This window comes from Crotalus tigris, unplaced genomic scaffold (genome assembly GCF_016545835.1).
Source record: "Crotalus tigris isolate CLP2741 ecotype Arizona unplaced genomic scaffold, ASM1654583v1 scf7180000018670.1062102, whole genome shotgun sequence".
NCBI classification, from domain to species: domain Eukaryota; kingdom Metazoa; phylum Chordata; class Lepidosauria; order Squamata; family Viperidae; genus Crotalus; species Crotalus tigris.
The window spans coordinates 652,346-670,025 of NW_024097136.1; the positions used below are offsets into that span (position 1 = coordinate 652,346).

General features: G+C 37.7%; 1 protein-coding gene across 2 annotated transcripts in view; it reads right to left on the reverse strand.

Moving 5' to 3' along the window:
- Nucleotides 1–17,680, reverse strand: part of ARID2 (AT-rich interaction domain 2) — a 264,804-nt gene that overhangs the window by 46,002 nt on the left and 201,122 nt on the right. For both annotated transcript variants that reach the window (XM_039355315.1, XM_039355316.1), the window contains 3 exons: nt 10,444–10,592; nt 8,948–9,086; nt 2,188–2,273 (listed from right to left, as the gene is read on the reverse strand). In XM_039355315.1, coding sequence (XP_039211249.1) covers nt 2,188–2,273; nt 8,948–9,086; nt 10,444–10,592 — 374 coding nt within the window. The remainder of the gene's footprint in view (nt 1–2,187; nt 2,274–8,947; nt 9,087–10,443; nt 10,593–17,680) is intronic.

Below are 17,680 nucleotides of genomic sequence, written 5' to 3' on the forward strand. Positions count from 1 at the left end.
CAAATACACCCAATTTTTCATTGCAGCTTGCTGAAAAGAGAGCATCAGTCACCTTTATGGCCAAAAATCCCCGCCTCCACCTCCAATCATGGTGGAGAGCTAACAACATTTCAAAATAAAGGAAATCTTTGACTCTAGGACAGTGGTTCTGAACCTGTGGGTCGGGACCCCATTTCACGGGGGTCGCCAAACAAGGCTGTCCGCCATTTTTTCCCCCTTTTCTTTGGCCACGCCCCTGGCATCCGGTGATTTATAAGTGATTGAGGGTCACCACAACATAGGGAACTATATTATGGGGTCGCGGCATTAGAAAGGTTGAGAACCACTGCTCTAGGAGATATCATGGAGCGACTCAGTACCTAGTTGCCTGGAAACACCTCCCTGCCTCACAAAACGAGTGGGTCCATAAACGTCATGTCAGAGCCCTGAAGCTATTAAAGAAGTTTCACACAGAGTATCCTAACAAGCCTGACTAACTTTTATACCTGTTTTGTTTTCTTTCAGGTGGATCTGTCTTTTTTTTAAGGGGGCAGGATGTCAGAATCCAATTATATTTCATCTCTAGTTATCAACTATAGAAAACATCATTTCTGCTTTCTCTGGATTCTGTCATACGATGAAGGGAAGGGGGTGAACAAAGGGGCTTTATGGCCCTCATTTCCTTCTGTACACTTTAAAGGAACTGGATGTGTATATCACCAAAAGGACTAACCATAACAATGGGGCTATTACCTTCATGTAGTTCTCTCTGAAGTCTCCATCCAGCCAGCAGTAAGGAAAACGGGGTGGGAGTGTAATACCTGAGATTGTCGCTGGAAGAAGGGGGTGATTGGGTGGGGCTACTGGGGAACCCCTTAAAATCTTGAATGGGAGAGCTTGGACCCCAAGTCCTGCCTAGAACGCCTGGAACCATTTTCTCTTAATAAAGGATGCCTTTTGGAAGAATTATTCCAAGAGTTCTGTCTTCTTAAGATTCAAAGTGGGGTGGGTCCTTACAGTTTAGTAAACCAGCAGGAATAATGCCCAGCTCCCTCCAAAACTCATTTGGGTCTATTAATTTGCCAGAGGCAAACCAATCTATGTATGTTTTACACTGTATATTGAAGGAAATTGTATTGGAAGATGAGCAGAGTTTTAAAACTGGAGGGAAAAGTATTAATAACTATACTATGTTGATGACACTACTCAAAAGTTGCAAATTGCAAATGAGGTGCATATTCTACTAATAAAATTCAAGAAGCACAGAAAAAGCTGAAAATTAAATATAAAGAAAACCAAAATTAATATATGGCATCAAATATAACAATCCGTGTTAGCACTGAAACTCAAGATATGAGGTGATGGATAGCTTCTGCTTTTTAGACTATCAACAGTGTGACTGGGAGTCATATTAGCACTTTGAAGTGTAGCAGTAAAGGTCACAGAAAGACACTCAGACACCATGTTGTATCTACACTTACAAAAATCAGATTGCATATAATGATCTTTCTTTTGATGTTCTATGAAAGTAAAAACATAGACACGGACTTTGAAAAAAGAAGATATAAAAAGTATTGATGCTTTTGAATTCAAACAAATAAATGAATTATAGAAAAAAATCAATCCAGAGTTTTTAATTTTAACAACAATGCTCACTGTTCAAATTATCATATTTTGGACATATGATGTGAAGACCTACCTTTCTTGAGAAGTGAGTGGTGCTGGGAGACAAGAGGGTAGAAAAGAGGAGAAAACAACAAGCAGCAAGGTGGATGGACTTGATTGTCATACTGCTGAGTACAACACTGAAAGTCTTGAAGAGCCAATTTGGGGATAGATCATTGTGGAGAAGGCCTATCTATGTGGTTACTAAGAGTCAACACCAACTTGATGACATATAATTATCAATAATATATGTATGTATTCATGTTTGCACATCATTTGTGAACCACCAACTCCACATGGATATATACAGATGGATAAGCAATTCATCACCCATTAAGCACTTTAATATTCTGTCAGACTTCCTTTGGAACTTTTAATTAGACTTTTAACTTAATTATTGTATTTTGTTTAACACAGCATATTTTCACAAAATTCATCATAAAATATTTGACCTGCAATTCTTTTTATATTGAACACAATGAAATATCTTTCTGAATAAGAAAACTGTGCTATTTGATTATTAAGGGAGTTTACAGCTCTTACTTTGTGGAAGGTTTTGAACTTCCTACTTGTCCATGTTCATCTTGCTTTAATCCCGCAAGGAGAGCATCTCGTGAGCAATGCTTGTCCTGTTTGAGAAAGAGAAAGTAGTATTATTATATCACATTGGAATTAATTTAAATTTGATGGTGAACTTGCATAACCATTAAGGACTATATACATCCAAATGAATGCATGAAGACTGTGCCTGATTGGACAGCATCACAGGAGATTCTGTACACTGTCCAGTCAATATGGATAATCAGCAGCATACATAGAAGAAAGTGATTTTTTAAAGAGTCATTTTGTACATTAGGTTAGTTAGTAATACACAGAGCCTTGTTATTTACTGAAAAATGAAAATAATAGGAATCAATTGATTTTGGAACACAATCTTGTATAACTGGAGAATACTTAAAAATCCTGCATTTACTGGAAACATTTGATACGTTATGTCACTATTAGCAGTTTAAAAAACTTAGATATAACTATACTTTAATCTCATATCAAAAAGACCTGATAGTTCAATTATATGCAGTTGAATATATCTCAATAAAGTTAAAGGAGACCACTCTCAGGTAAGTGGGATTACATTCAGAGAGAAATTTAATAGCATTCATATCTTCAGCACAATATCTTTTATTAATAATATATTATCAATTGTAATTAGACTCTATTCTTATAGTTAAAGTATTAACCAATTATTCTGCTCTTTTAGTATTTTTTAAATATTTTGACTTTCAGTACAGTATTTGTACCACATATTTGTAGGAAGTTAAAAATGAGGAGTCCTTGGTGCTCTCTGAGCTTGGTTGTTTTCCTGCAGACATTTCACTAGCCAAACTAGGCAGCATCATCAGTTCATCAGTGTACTGATGATGTTACCTAGTTTGGTTAATGAAATGTCTGCAAGAAAACAACCCAGCTCAGAGAGCACCAAGGACCCCTCATTTCAACCCTGAGCTACAAATATTGTCCTTTATTGGAAGTTAAAAATGTAAATGTACACTGTCGTGGTATTGTGTTAAACAAACTCTGATTAAAATTTTATAAACAAATAAACACATGTCTGGTCAACATGGAAAATCTCCAATAAATAATATAATCTCATTGTTTGCAGCTAATTTTTTATAATAACTTTGAAATTCAGAAGGAAATTTAGGAAATGTTTAACAGGGTATTTGTCATGGTTCTGGTAGATGAGATCAAATAAATCAGAACTCCGAGGCTAGAGGCTTCCTCAAAGAACACGTTTTATTGGTTACAAATATTGGCATGAACAAAAATGAAACCAAGTCTGAAATTCCCCCCAAAAGTTACACTATTACAAAGTTAAACTTCTCACCCCAAAGCTATGCAATCAATTACATTTCTCAATAGAATAGTTTGGTAGGCTTTCTACACTCAACCCTCCAATCCGACCGGTAGAAATGACCTTGGTTCCCACAGGACACAAAATTGTTTAGACTAGCAGAAAACCTCCACTTCCCCCTCCCATTCTCGTGGCAACCTAGAATGAGCAAGATAGCTTCAGTCAGGTTTGTTGTAGAGTTGACAGTTGGACCCCCCTAAAGTGAAAGCAAATCCTGAACAGAAACAAAAGGAGAAATTAGGAATCCCCCTGAGGTTTTTGAGGATGTTTATCATAAAATTGCTATATTAGTCTGTCTGCCTTAATGTCCACACTTTTCACCCAACTAGCTTCTGATAATGGATAACACTTCCACTGCACTAAGTACTGTAACTTTCCCTCAAATTGAGAATGCATTTGATCTCATATTGGCTTTCCCTTCAACTAAAATGGGACCCGGTGCTTTTTCAGGGATTGGTCAAAGTGAGGATTCCCTGACAGGCTTTAACAAACTGCAGTGAAAGACAGGGTGAATCTTTCCTAATAAACGAGGGAGTTTCAACTCAACTGTGACAGGATTTATAATTTTAGTTATGGGGAAGGGCCAAGGAATTTTGGTCCTAATTTCTGGCTAGGTAATTTGAGCCTTAAATATTTGGTAGATAGGCAGACTTTCTCCCTATATAAAATGGCCTCTGAGGGGACAACTTCTTATCAGCTTGTTCCTTATATGTTTTTGTGGCTTGGGCTAAGGCGTTCTTTACACTGGCCCAAACATGCTGCCACGATGTCACCCACTGATTTAAAGTTTGCAAGACGGGGATCATATAGATATTCAGGTATAGGAACAACCTCGTAGCCAGTAGCTATTTTGAATGGGATAAGTCAATGCTGCCACTTCAGCAAAAGGCAGGAGGTCAGCCCAATTAGTCTGTTTTTAGTTAACGTAACATCTGAGGTATTTCTCCACCATTGCATTTGTACATTCAGCCGATCCATTCATGCTAGGATGAAAAGCCGATGAGAGCACTTGCGTGGGCCCAATTAGCTTGACAAAGTCTCTCCAGAACCTCGCAGTAAATTGGACCTCTCTATCTGATATAATCCTCTTTGGCGCTCTGTGGAGGTGGTAGATGTGTTTCAGGAAGAGCTTGGCTAATTTGTGAGTGGAGGGAGTCCTGAGCAGGCAATGAAATGGGCTTGCTTTGAAAAGAGATCAATGACAATCCATATTACCATATTTCCCTTACTTTCTGGTAATTCAACAATAAAATCCATGGCTATCTCCTCCCAGGGCTGGGATGGAGGCTTACCAGGACGTTTCTTCATGGCAGCACAAGTGGCACAGCTCTTTACATAGCTTTCAATATCTTTTTTCATCTCTGGCCACCAAAACTGCCGTTGGACTAAATGCAAGGTTTTTAAGAACCCAAAGTGGCCAGCCTGCTTTGCATCATGACTGAATTGGAGGGCTTGAATTCTGGCAGGCCAAACCATCCTGATAGGTTCACAGGGATTTATTCTCCTGGAACCAGATATAGGTTTTCAACTCTTCCCTGAGCTTTTGGGTCATGCAGCTATCTGTCTCGGTAGATTGCCTCTGTGTATGGCCCCTTGTGATCACTTGAGAAATTGATTGTGGTAGCGGAATGATAGAATTAATGATTTCCTCTCAATGGCTCTTGTATTGGGGTATTCTTGACCAGGCATCAGCTAAAAAATTCTTCCCTCCTGGAAAATATTTTAAAGTTAAAATGGTTAAAATATTGTGCCCATTGGACCTGTTTAGGGGACAACTTTTGAGGGGTTTTCAGTGTTTCTAGATTTTTATGATCACTCCATATTTCAAAAGGCACTTTGCTCCCCTCAAGGAAGTGGTGCCAAGTCAACAGTGGCCCCTCACTGCGAAAGCCTCCTTCTTCCATACAGCCCACAGTCTCTCAGTTTTCTAGAAGTGTAGGCACAAGATTGTAGGTCTGCTTTTTGGTTTCTTTGTACTGCTCCCATGGCTACATCACTTGCATCGGCTTGGATGATGAATTGATCCTCAGGGTCAGCATGTTTGAGAATGCTGCTTGGCACTCCATAGACCAATGTAAAAGTTGATAGAGTCAGGCTTTTCCTCTCCTTTCCCAGTTTTCAGTAGCTTAGTAATTGGCATAGCTGTCTTAGCGAACGAGGGAATGAATTGCCAGTAAAAGTTCGCAAATCCTAGAAAACTTTGAAGCTGCTTGTGGGTCCCTGGGGGCTGCCATTCCAGCATCACTTTAACTTTGGCAGGGTCCATTTCCACCCCCTCACTAAAAATTCTGTACCCAAGATAGTCAAGGCACGGTTGATGGAATTCACATTTAGAGAGCTTAGCGTAAAGTTTAGCTCTTAGCAGCTTCTTGAGCACTTCGCTCACTAACTTGACATGCTCTTCCATGGTCTCGATGTAGATAAGGATGTCATCTAGGTAGACTAAGATCCCCTTGAACAAATGATCATGCAGTACTTGATTGATCAATGGCATGAAACAGTAGGGGCCCCTTGGAGACTGAAAAGCATAACTTGAACTGAAAACTTCCCAGAGGGCTGTTGAATGCTGTTTTCCATTCATTCCCTTCCTTAATCCGCACTTGGTAATAAACTTCTCTTAAGTCCAATTTAGTGAAAAAATTCCCCTTGGCTAGATGAGCCAGGTGCATGACAGGAGCTCCTCTGATAAGAGATCCATTTGCCTGCTTAAATTTCATGGCCAGGGGCATTAGCTTGACATGGATCCCCAACTTTAGCACCAAAGGGAGATTGATTAAACATCTGGTGCAACCTGAGTCAATAAGGATGTTTAAATCTGTTTGGCACCTGTCTTGGGTACTATGATTTTGGCAGAGATGGCGAAAGGTGTGATGGGTTGACTTACCATCGGGTCATTTTCACCCTTCCTGTCACTATCATAAGGAGCTAACATCAGCAGGCGCTCAAGAGGAGCTTCTTTTTCTGCCTGGGGAGAGGGAGTGATCTGATTAGCTTGCTCTTGACAGGCCCAATTCAACTTCTCACGTTCAGGTCGTGGGTTTCTCTTTGGCTTTGTGGTGGTGGCAGGTGCACTTTTGGCCTGGAGAACAGGAACCGGACAATCAGCAGCCCGATGACCTGATTTCCCACATCGTAAACATTTGATTGGGGGTCTAGTGGATGCTCAGAGAAAACTGGCGACTGCAGTAGTTTGGGGACATTTGCCAAACAGGTGCTTTTCTTGGCTCCGCTTTGGCTTTGATTCAGTGATAGCAGGTCTCCGGTAACGACCCAGTTCAATGTGTAGGGTCACAGCCATGCAATACCAATCCCGGAGCTGATCAGGGACTCCCCGGTAGATGAATGCTTGGAATAAATCTTGATCTAGTCCCTCTTTGAAATGGTGAATCAGCAATTGTTCCAGCCACTGTCTGATCCTGTCACCAATTTTCTGAAATTCCTGGACGTAGTCTTTGGCTGATCATCCTCTCCGCCTCAGGCTATTGATGTCCTTCTCAGCTTGCAGAGCCTGGGATTCATCTTCAAATCTGGCTCTTGGTTCCGCCATACACAGATTGATGTCCCACAATTCTGGCTCTTGCTCATCATGTAGGCTGGTTACCCACTCCACAGCTTCCCCTTCTAGGTTTGTTGCAACTGCGTCCACCATCCTGGTATCGTTGGGGTAGATAAGGGCATAGTGATTCAGGTGAGCCCATACTTGGTTCAAGAAAAAGGACAAATTCTGAGGTCTCCATCAAACATGGGTTTGATAGGTGGATCCGCCGGCTGTTGTCCCCAGTATGCTGGGCGGTAGGCTAGCCACTGATACTGATCATGGAGCCGCCACCCTTTGAAACCCCTTCGGCTGGGCCCCTGGTCTTGTGGGACGCTGGTCTCGCTTGGGGCTGTGCCTAGATACTGGACTTGATGTTGAAGCTGGCTGAGGTGGTGGGGAAGCTGCCCGGACCATTGCGATTGGGCTTCGGCTCTGGTGAGGAGGTGGGAGTGTCAGTGAGTGTTGGTGTCCCATCTGACAGAGATCACAGAACGAGCAATCAACTCCATCTCCCCGACCTCAAGCCAGTCACTCAACTGAGTGATTATGGATGGCTGTCAGGTATCTCCACTCTCTGGAATTATCCCATTCAGTTGGCCTTTTTACCTTCCTTGGCACAGGGGATTGAAGGCTGTGGGATGTAATCAGAGGAAATTCCGCCTTAGTAGCCTTGGGGATGCTCTGTCATTGGGGAGTCTCCTCAGAGTGGGCGAGCTCCCCGAGGTTCCGGATCCCTTCTTTTTGTTCCAACCTCAGGTGGAATTATGCAGGTTATCGGTCTTACTCCAGCTAAAGGAGCTCCTCTCCATTTGAACAATAGCCTGCGCTCTGGCAGCCAGAGCCGCACTGAGGCTAGCAGCCAATTCTCCCTTCTTCTCCATTTCGGCTTCTTTCCTGAGTCTTTGCCATCCTCCCAAAAGTAGTGGGTAGGCGACTGGGGCTCAGGATCCCAAGGCAAAAGTTTTTAGGAGACTTGATTTAATGTCATAGTTCCGGTAGATGAGACCAGATAAATCAGAACTTGGAGACTAGAGGCTTCCTCAAAGAACATGTTTATTGGTTACAAAGTATCGGCATGAACAAAAGTGACACCAAGTCTGAAATTTCCCTCAAAGAGTTACATTAATACAAAGTTAAACTTCTGACCCCAAAGCTATGCAATCAATTACGTTTCCCAATAGAATAGTTTGGCGGGCTTTCTAACAGTACACCCAATCCTCCAATCTGACTGGCAGAAATGACCTTGGTTCCCACGGGATAGAGAATTGTTTAGACTAGCAGAAAATCTCCACTTCACCCCTCCCATTCTTGTAGCAACCTAGAACGAGCAAGATGGCTTCAGCCCAGTTCATTGTAGAGTTGACAGTATTTCTTCTGTGTGTAAATATCATTTTTCCTCTCTACTAGCCTAAAAATTCAAAATGAGAATCTCATTCCAGGGTCTTTCACTGGTATACAAAACATATACATAACTTTAAAGACTTACATAATGCTGTGTCTTACAATGATTCAGTCTTATTTTTACCTTCAAAACACTATATGATTGATAAGAGTTGATTGAGAAAGCCAGTACTTCCTTTTATTACTCAATTCATTCCTTTTGACATTGTTCCTAGACAGCAAAGACCATGACATGGACCAGTAGGGCTACTTTTAGTTTATTTCAAACTCTTTCCACATATTTAGTGAGACTCAGATGTTTATTATTCCTATTTCTAAAAATAAGAAGCCTAATACAATTTTATAGCAAATGGTTGGCACTTTTTCAGCACTCCAGAAATTTCTATAAAACACTTTTTTATTTATATGAAAATTATCTAGAAAACTCTAGAAAAGGAATGAGAGATTTCTACCTGTAGGTGGGTAATGAAGGAAAACCTTTGTCTCTGGAAAGGTTCACAGCCCTCCCACAAACACTGTCCAGGGTAGATATCTTTTCCTCCATGCTCAGTTGCAGCATGATAGAAAACTTGGGATGGTGTCTGAAACCACCTAAAAATGGAAAGGATTTTAATTTTGCACAAAACAGTATACTCTTTTGCAATCAATTTCTTCATCTAGTTATTACATATAAATCATGAAAAACAAGTTATAATAAAGTGGCAGACTAAAATTATTCAAGGGTTCTGTTTACATTTTCAAGAGCTATCTGCACAAGATTTCTGTAAAGGAAAAGGCAGCCCTTATACCAATATATAAATAAATGGAAATGAAATATTTCATGTATTTTTATTAGGTAGTAGCTTATAAAGACTTCCCGTATCACCATGACAGTATTAAAAGCTTGTAGCACTGACTAGTTATGCAAAGAGAAGTTTGAATGGGAGAAGAAAATCTGTTCAACTAATGGCATGCAATTTTATTGGACTTTTGAGATATTCACTCCATTATCTGAAAGATATATCTCGGGAAAAACCCAGTATCTGATTTATATTATTCTTTAATACCTACTCCGAGAAATAGAGCAGAATATGAAGAGATTCAATCACACAGAATTGGGTTGTATGTTGAAAAGCTGTCTGAGGATCAGTGATACCCAAATAATTATATGGTTATCTGCAAACAGGGCACAACATTTAAATGTATGAATGATGTATAATATATTCATTTATTTGGAAAGGTACAACTCCGTTGTCTGTGAAAAGTTTAAGAACATTATTCCAAAATTTCTAAAACAGTAACAAAAAGAGTTTAAATGTAAGACAGTTGAAAAATGTAATGGTAGTTTCTGCACGGCTTCTCTGGGTTCTTATGCAAGATTCCAAATACAGACAAGCAAACATCGAAAATATGTAAATATAAAACAAGAGATATTCAAAAAATTGTACAAAGGGTATCATTTACTTTTAAGGAAAAACTATGAATCTGGATGCTATGCAGTGGTGATAGGTAAAGGGATATGAATGCTCTTCAGCAAAATACTACCAAGTATTTCAGTAACAGAGAACTAAAAAGAAGAAATTCTTGGCTCTATAAAGATTTGCTATTTCAATTAATGGACAGGGAACAATTCAACACTGTTTATAGTTTTTTACCAATTGGCCAACTTGACATAATTTTTGGTTTCAGACAATAAACAAAGTAAGCTGGCCAATTGCCTTCAAACTTGTATCTTCCAGCAATAATGAGAATATTTGAATTCTCACATTAGGTGGATGCTATGTTTTCAGATGCAGGTCTGATTTTTGCATCTCCCCCCCAAAAAAAACCCCACCCTTGAAAAATCCAGCATGCATATAAAGTACACTCAGTGCTTCAAAGCATTTAAAACTGATGCAGTCAGCAAAAACATATCACATAAACAGATCATATAAAACTAATCCTTAGCAAGAATTATAGAAACACTCACTTTTTACAGGATTGCCAAAGACACATGAAATTTTGCCCAGGTTTTTTCATTTGTTCTGCATGTGGATTTGATACAGTATATATAGAAGGTGGCAAACTGACAGATGGACCTTGAACTTGCATTGTTGGTACTGATATTACAGATGTGCTCTGTGAGAAAATTAAAAATAAGATTATTTATATAACAAATTCATACTTCTCCCAACATCCGGTGATTTTGTCTTAAGATGTAAATGCCTTACAATTTCATATATGTAAATCATTAATTATTAAAGAGCTCTATATCATGATTAGCTTTCCATGGTATTATTTTAATAAGATTGAAGATTGTAGAGCTTCCGGTGGTCAGCGACGATGATGGCGGCTACTCTGTAGCCGTCCTCCTGGGACGGCGTTAGATCTGCGGAGCACAGCGCACACCAGCTGGCCCGCGGCTCGAAATCCCCTTCCCTTCACCCGGGAAGGGGATTTCGAGCCGCGGGCCAGCTGGTGTGCGCTGTGCTCCGCAGATCTAACGCCGTCCCAGGAGGACGGCTACCACCCGAATAGAGGTAGAACCTCTTAACCCCCCCTGGATTTCTTTTTTGGGGGGGTAGAAAGAGTGTTCCCTCGGAGTTCGTGCTTTCTCCGCCTCCCAGCTGTCTTTGTTTCTTCGGAAACAAAGTGAAACGCCGCTACCATCTCCGCGCTTAAAGTTTTCTGGTGAGTGACTTTTAAAGCGGACAGAACTGTTTAAAGGATTTTACTTAGAGTGTAGAGTTTTATTTCTTTTTATTTCTCTTTTAGTTTATCTAGATTCTTTTTTCTTTTGTTTTTTTTTTTGTGGTGGAGAGTGAGAGTGAAAGTAAGATGGCGTTTTGAAAGTGCTTTTTTTTTTCCTTTCCGGAAAGAAAGAACGGACTTAAATGAAACGTATGGACAGCACAGTCCTTTTTTTCTTTTAAGTTTTTTTTTTCTCTTAAAGTGTTTTGGAGGTTTCAAAGTACTTTTCTTGTACTCTCCCTGGTTTTTCTTTATTAATCTTAAGGATTTTAGTATTTTTCTTTTTTTTTAAGAAGAAAGAAAGAGAGAATAAGATTTTTAAAAATGGCTTCAAAGAGACAACCAGCTTCTATAGTTTCTAAGGTGGTTTCCTCTCCTGCAATTGCAACCATACAACAACAACTTAAAGCTACACTACCAGTGCTACAACCTAAGGTTACACCTCCACCTTCTCCTCCCTTGCCAGGCTTATCTGCACAAGACATTAAAAATATAATGGGAAATGCTGTATCTCAAATCAGGGAGGAAATGAAGCAACTTTTTGAACAGAGCAAGTCTGAAAGCAAAAAGGAAATGAAGGATCTTCTTGAACAGAATAAATATGAAACTAAAGAGGAAATGAAGGAGCTCTTAGTGGAGAATAATATTATTTTGAGGCAAGACATAGTTACAGCTTTATCAGGTTTGGCTTCTGTGGTTGTGAAGTTGGATTCCAGAGTGGAAGAGGTTGCAGAAAAAAGTAGACCTCCTTGAGGACAAATTCCAAGATATGGAAAAAAAGATGGAAATTTCACAAGAGGATATTCTTATGTCTCAGTATAGGCAAATGGAATATGCTTTGAGAATTAGGAGTCTCAAAGAAGACATGAATCAAGATCTGATGGAGATGGTGATTAATGATCTAGCTGTTGTTCTGAATAGGGATAAAGATGGATTACGTAGAGAAGTGGAAAAAATTTACAGAGTTAATTCCTGGATTGCGAAACAAAAGAACCTGCCAAGAGATGTGGTGATTTACTTTGCAAAGAGATCTCTGCGTAATGAAATTATACAAGCTTTTTATAACAAGAGATTCCAGATTGCTGCCCAAGATGTTATCATTTTAAAGGAAATCCCATCTAAAATTTTAAGAAATAGAAAAGACTTTGCCTTTCTAGCTAATGAGCTTAAAATAAGATTGATGCCATTCAGATGGGAGATCCCGATGGGTATTGTTTTGAGCCATGCGGGGACACGTTACAGACTTAATACAGTTGTTAAAGCCAAAGAGTTCTATAATACGGTCCTGGGAGCAGGCTCATCTTCATCTATGACTCAGAAATCTCTGGGCGGCAAGGAGGTGGAACAGCAGTCTGAAGGATTAGGTTTGATGGTTGCTGGAAAATCACAGGTGGAATGGCTGCGCCAAACAGGGGTCAAAGAGCAAAGAATGACTCGTGCAGCATATAGACGTAAGGAAAAGGAACAACAGAAGAAAGAAGTTAAAGAATCTTCTCATGAAAGTGTCTCAATGCCGGTGGGAGGAGCAAGACCCAAGAGTTCTGCAACACATTCCTCAATGGCAGAGCTTCAGGCAGTCTTCTCCAGGCTTCTGGTTAAGGGAGATGGCAAAGTTCCTGACCTGGAATGTTAACGGCCTTAACTCCCCCCAGAAAAGAAAGAAAATCTTTTACTATTTAAAGCAACATAATAATGACATTATTTGTTTGCAAGAAACTCATATTCAACTTAAAGATCAAAAATATCTAGTCAATGCTCGTTTGGGATCTCACTTTGTATCTCCTGCCCCTGGGAAAAAAGGGGGTGTGGTTATTTATGTTAAGCAAAATCTACCAGTTCGTCTGGTAGAATCAGATCTTCAAGGAAGATATGTTATGATTGAACTGGGTTTATATGGTAAGAAAATACTTATAGTGGGACTGTATGCACCAAACCAACAACAGGAACAATTTTACAGACTGTTACATCAGAAAATAATTTCGTTGGACTATAGATCTGTGATATTAATGGGAGATTGGAATGGTGTTTTAGATACACAAAGGGACAAAAAAGGTTCTTCCATTTTTTTTAAACAGGCTAAATTACCCAAAGCTTTTTTTGATCTGAAAGAGGAGTGGGAGCTGAGGGATTACTGGCGTGAACGTAACCAAGAGGAGAGAGACTTTACCTTTTTTTCAAATAGACATCAATCTTTTTCAAGAATTGACTTTTTCCTGATTACAACTAATTTATATAACAGGGTAAAGAATGTAAAAATCTTTCCTAGGTCATTGACGGATCATAGTCCAGTCTGGATGGAACTAGTTCATGAAAAAGAGGAGGGGAGATCCTGGAGGGTGAATGAGAACTTATTTAGACAAGAAAGGAATGTTTAAAAATTAAAGGAGTGTTTAAAGGATTATTTTGCTTTAAATATGCATAAGGGAACATCGATATCAATGGTATGGGATGCAGGTAAAGCTTTTATGCGTGGGATTCTGATAAAAATGAATAATGTTCATAGACAAAAGCAGATCCAGAAACGTAAGGAATTGGAAGATGAGATTAAATTAAAAGAAAAATCTCTGATTCTAAATCCTACAGATGAAAAGATTAAAGAATCTATAAAGTTGTTAAAAACACAATTTAACATGCTGATGGCTGATCAAACTGCAACTAACTTACTGTTTATGAAACAAAATACATTTTGTAATGCTAATAAACCAGGGAGATGGTTGGCCTATCAATTAAGAAAGAAACAGAGACAGAGAACTATAGATAAAATAAATTATAATGGCAAATTAGTGTATCAGAAGGAGTTGATCAAGAAATCTTTTTTAGATTATTATCAAAAATTATATAAGAGTACTAATGTACAAATTTTAGATATAAATAATTATCTAAGTGAGGCTAATTTTCCTAAATTAACAGAAGATCAGAAACAAGAAATTAATGATTTAATTACTAATGAGGAAATTGTGACAGCTATTAAACAATTAAAACTAGGTAAAGCGCCGGGTACGGATGGTTTGACATCCATTTATTACAAAACCTTAGTAGAAGAGATGACCCAACCTTTATGTGAGCTTTTTAATAACATATTACAGGGTTCAGAGATTCCTCCGTCATGGCGCAGTGCTTTAATATCCTTGATTCCAAAAGAGGATCAAGATCTTACCTTACCAAAGAATTATAGGCCTATATCCCTCTTAAATGTAGATTATAAGATTTTTACAAAAATTTTAGCGAATAGGCTTATGAGGGTTCTGCATCAGCTTATACATAAGGATCAATCGGGTTTTATAACTGGTAGGTATATGAAAAATAATGTTAGACAAGTTATTAATTTATTAGAATATTTAGATAAATAATGATATTTTTAGATGCTGAAAAAGCTTTTGACCAATTGAATTGGCAGTTTATGTTAAGAGTAATTGAGGAGATGAACTTTGGAGAAAAAATATTACAAGCTTTTGGTTCTATATATCAAAAACAAACAGCACAAATTATTGTTAATGGGGGCTTGTCAGAGGTTTTTGCAATAGAAAAAGGTACAAGACAGGGATGTCCATTGTCACCGTTATTGTTTGTTTTAACATTGGAAATTTTGCTGATTAAAATTCGAGAGTCGCAGGAAATAAAAGGAATAGAAGTAAACAAAAAAGAATATAAGTTAAGAGCTTTTGCAGATGATTTGGTGGTTACTTTGTCTCAACCTACCTATTCTGTAGTAAACTTATTACAACTGATTTATCAATATGGATGGGTTTCGGGTTTTAAAATTAATAACAACAAGACTAAAATATTACCTAAAAATATGACTAATCTGGATAAGCAGATTTTGGTTAATTTGACTGACTTCGAGGTTGTTGATAAGATAAAATATTTGGGGGTTACTCTGTCTGTTTCTAATGCAAAATTGTATAAATATAATTATGAAAGGCTGTGGGTCAGGGTACAGAAAGACTTGAAGAATTGGGAGAAGTTACAGTTATCTCTTATGGGAAGAATTGCAGTGATTAAAATGAATGTTTTACCCAAATTTCTTTTTTTGTTTCAAATGCTACCCATTTTAAAGAATGAGGTTAATTTAAATGAATGGCAGAAAGGTATTAATAAATTTATTTGGGCAGGGAAGAAACCAAGGGTAAAGCTCAAAATTTTGCAGGACTTCCGTGAGAGAGGTGGACTCAAGGTACCGAAATTGAAATTATATTATGATGCTGTGGTTTTAACATTAATTAGTGATTGGGTAAACTTAACAAATGTAGAAATACTCCATCTGGAGGGTTGGGATTTACTTTTTGGATGGCATGCCTATCTAATTTTTAATAAAAAAGTGGATCGGGTTTTTAAATCTCATATTATAAGGATTCCTCTACTTCGGGTTTGGAGGAAATATTATAAAAGTGATTTTAAAATACCATTATGGGCTATACCCGGGCATGCGATAGAGGGGATAAGGAGAGGAGTTAAAATGGATAGGGTCTCTTATATACAATTACTTAAATGGGATGGTCAAAATTGGCAGTTAAAATCTTTGGAAGATTTAGTACATGAAAATATTACCTATTCATGGTTTCAATATAGACAAATAGTGGATAGATGGAAGATGGATAGCAATACAGGCTTGCTTAGAGAAGATGAGAATCTCTTTAAACAAGTAAAAGATCAAAGGCGAACTCATATTAAGAGAATTTATGGGGTTCTAGTGGAACTGGATTCAGAATCAGAATTAATCAAAGATTGTATGATTAAATGGGCACAAAATTTTGGTAAACCAGTTCTATTGGACACCTGGGAAATTATCTGGGTGAGAAATGTTAAATTTACACAAGCCCAGAACTTAAGGGAGAATTTTTATAAAATGTTTTATAGATGGCACTTTGATCCACAAAAAATGTCTCATATGTATCCTGACTTACAGCCTAAATGTTGGAGATGTGGATGTTTGGATGCTACTTACTATCATATCTGGTGGTCGTGTAAAAATATAAAAGCTTTTTGGATTAAGATATGGTGGAATATTCAAAGAATTTTTAGAAGGAGGGTAAAATTTACCCCACAATTATTTTTGTTAGGTATTGTTACTGATTGTGATACTAAAGAGATTATATTGATGTTAAATTTAATTACAGCCGCAAGGCTGTTAGTAGGGCAATATTGGAAGAAGGAATCTTTGCCTACCTTGCAAGAGTGGTTTTTTAAAGTTTCTTATCTGGCGGAAATGGCAAAGATTTCGGCTTTTTTAAAGGAGCAATCACAAGAGAAATTTTTTGCCGTATGGGAAAAATGGATAAATTTCATACAATACAAATTGGCTATAAAAAAATACCATTTAGCTTTTTCATAACTTGTATTTAAATTTGATATTTTATAGATTGTATTCTTTCTTTCTTTTCTTTTCCTTTATTTCTTTTTTTCTCTTTTTTTCTTTCTTTTCTAAGTATTTTTCTTTTTAATGCTTATGTTTTTATTGTTATATATATTTTATTGTTAATTACCTTATAAGTTGATTAATTTTTTTTTAGAATTTTTAAAATTTTAATTAAGCCTATATCCAGCTCTGGGAAGCTCGGGGGGGGGATGGAGGGGGGTGATTTGGGAGGGTTTGGGGGAGGGTTGTTTTATTTTTTGTTGTTGTTTTTTTGTTTTTTGTAAAACTTTTAAAAAATTTTCAATAAAAAAAAGATTGAAGATTGTAAACACTATCTTTACAGAGTAAAAAAAAAAGTCTATGTTCTATTTCCAAATTTACTCAATAGACTAATTGTATCTGCTCTATTTTTACTCAACACAGAATTAGACACAGTTTTAAGGAAGATTTCCAGATGGTAACTGCTTTTTACAGAAAAAAGGCAACTGGGCAATTTAAAATATACTGCATGATTTTAGAAATATTTTTCACACTAAGCAATTTGAAGCAAAGCTACTGCATTATTTCTGACTCCTTTCAATGCCTGTTACATTAAAAAAAACCCTGAATTAGCAGCTCTTAAGAACCATGCTATATCATTATTTGACATCAATATACATGCTATTAAACATATTAATCATGTGTGTATATGTGCATGTGTATACACATACACTGACGATCCCCTATAGTGGAAAAATCACACAAAATACTTCTTGAAGTACTTCAGATGGATGATAAAGAGTACTTAAAAATAGCATGTCAATGTAAATGTTAAGTTAAAACCCTTTTCTGTTATTTATGTAACTTTCCAGTTTCCTTCATTTCCTAATATGGTAGCAATCCCCAACCCCACATATACGTACAGTGAGGGAATAAAAATATTTGATCCCCTGATGATTTTGTACGCTTGCCCACTGACAAACAAAAAAATCCAGAAAAACACATTTCAAGAAAGTTATAAATTGAATTGCATTTTAATGAGTGAAATAAGTATTTGATCCCCTATCAATCAGCAAGATTTTGGGCTCCCAGGTGTCTTTTATACAGTAACAAACTGAGATTAGGAGCACTCTCTTAAAGG